The 2,306-nt window shown below is 44.8% G+C and overlaps 1 protein-coding gene across 1 annotated transcript; it reads left to right on the top strand.

Moving 5' to 3' along the window:
- Positions 1–1,132: 1,132 nt before the first annotated feature.
- Positions 1,133–1,540, top strand: LOC308432079 (small ribosomal subunit protein bS16m-like; the record flags this gene model as incomplete). The annotated part of the gene is made up of 1 exon (XM_080931791.1): positions 1,133–1,540. One exon carries the CDS (start codon positions 1,133–1,135, stop codon positions 1,538–1,540), a length of 408 nt encoding a protein of 135 aa, XP_080787917.1.
- Positions 1,541–2,306: the final 766 nt, after the last annotated feature.

Here is a 2,306-nt window from a genome sequence, read left to right as displayed (position 1 = left end):
AAAGAGGATAGGAAAGGATTTTGTTTGTAAGCGAACTGAAAACTTCAGGACGGCTATGCTCTAAGAAAGCTGAGAGCTATCTGAAGCTCACTGCCCTGGTTATTTCCTAGGGCATCCCTTTGTTGGTCCAAGATGACGAGGTGGCTTTTGTCTTGATTGATAGGCTTGTGTTACACAAACCTTTGTTTGCTGTGCAGGTCCTTTCTCATGATGCACTTGATTGCAATCTTATATATGCCCAATCATGCATAGGCATGATTTTAGGTAACTTTCCCTAAAAGTTCACTCAGGGGACAGAGTTTGTCTAACTGTGAGTGCACTTGAAACCAGTCTAGGCTGTTTTCCCACTGCCTCTAGTTCCAGCGTATGTTCTTGAATGTATTTGACCACAGAAAGGGAGTTATTAAGATTACTAAGGAGCTTTGATGGTTGTGTTGTCAATACGACAGAATGTAAAATCACCTGGGAGATGGACCTCTGGGTTTGCTTATGTGGGATTATCTTGATTATGTTAATTAATGTAGAAGGATGAATATAGATCATGAATTACTCTCTCATCATGGGGCCCAGGATTGTATGAAATTGTGAAATAGAGTTGAACACTAGCAAGCAGACTGATATTTTTTAATAAAAATCTAATTTAAATCTTTTTTAATCTTAAACGTACTAGTGTTTGGGTTGCACGGAGGTCTACATGCCAGTTGCATGCCTGGTGCCGGTGGAGGCCGGAAGAGGATGCTGGGCAGAAGAGAATGCTGGGTTTCCGGGAACCAGAGTTCCAGAGAGTTGCAAGCTGCCATGTGCTTGGTGGGAATTGAACTCCACTCCTCTGGAGGAGTGACCGTGCTCTTTATAAATTAGCTAATTAAGTAACTTTACATCCCAACTTTTTCCTTCCTTCTCTCTTCCCAGTCCTTTCTCTACCCCCTCCCAACTCCCCCTCCCTTTCTCTAGGAAAGGTGAGACCTCCTTTAATGGTAACCACTTGGCACATCAGGTCGCGTTAAGATGCAGTCCATCTTTTCCTGCAGCCCAGTAGACGGAAAAAGTATTTATTTATTTAAGTGCACTGTAGCTGTCTTAAAACACACTGGGATTCAAGGGGACGGCCGAAAAGTGGCTCACCGAAACCATGGTCCACCTCACAACCTTTTTCTGCAAAGCCTACCACGAAGGTCACCTAACCATACACCTTGCTTTGGGTAGCTGCACCAACCGGCCATTTTACCGCATTGTGGCTGCTCCCAACAAGTGTCCCAGGGATGGCCGATTTGTGGAGCAGTTGGGCTCCTATGACCCACTACCCAACAGTCATGGAGAAAAACTAGTTGCCCTCAACCTGGACCGGATCCGGCACTGGATTGGCTGTGGGGCTCACCTCTCTAAGCCTATGGAGAAACTTCTCGGTCAGTGCGGCTTGTCCCCCCTGCATCCGATGATGATCACCAAAGCTGAGAGACTACGGAGGAAGAGAGCACAAGACATCCTCTTAGCGTCTCAGAAAGCAGAATCAGAGCCCAAAGAGACGGAAGCAAGCTGACTTCAGCGAACACAGCTGTGGACACGAGGTCAAGGACCTGGAAAACTTGGGCACAGAGTTTTGTGTTGGATCTGGGGAATCAATAAATGGAGCTTTCCAAGTCTCAAAAAAATAAAAAAAAATAAATAAATAAAAATAAAAACACTGAAAGAGGGCAAGAGGGCATCAGATCTCATTACAGATGGTTGTGAGCCACCATGTGGTTGTTGGAATTTGAACTCAGGACCTCTGGAAGATCAGTCAGTGCCCTTAACCGCTGAGCCATCTCTCCAGCCCCTGAGGGAAAGAGTCTTGAAGGCAGGCAATAGAATCAGAGACAGCCCCTGTTCCCACTGTTAGGAGTCTCACATGAAGGCTAAGCCACACAACTGTAACATGTGCAGAGGGTCTAGATAAGTTCCATGCAGGCTCTCTGGCTGTAGCCAGTGCTCTTAACCACTGAACTATCTATCCCCATAAATGTAATTTCTTACATTTTATTTTATGTGGATGGTGTTTTACCTCTATGAATGTCTGTACACCACATGAGTGCAGTTGTGGAGGCCAGAAAAGGACATTGGATCCCCTGGAGCTGGAGCTACAAAGGGTTTAGAGCTGCCTTACAGGTGCTGGGAATCCAGTGTGGGTCCTCTGGAAGAATTACAAGTGTTCTAAACTGCCAAGTCATCTCTCCCAGTCACAGGTATATGTTTTTAGTGTTGGCTACTAAAGTACACTTGACTATATACACATATATATTTTTTAAAGATTTATTTATTTATTATAT

Source organism: Micromys minutus (assembly GCF_963924665.1).
Source record: "Micromys minutus genome assembly, chromosome: 17".
Classification (NCBI taxonomy): domain Eukaryota; kingdom Metazoa; phylum Chordata; class Mammalia; order Rodentia; family Muridae; genus Micromys; species Micromys minutus.
This window is presented reverse-complemented; position numbering and strand designations above follow the sequence as displayed.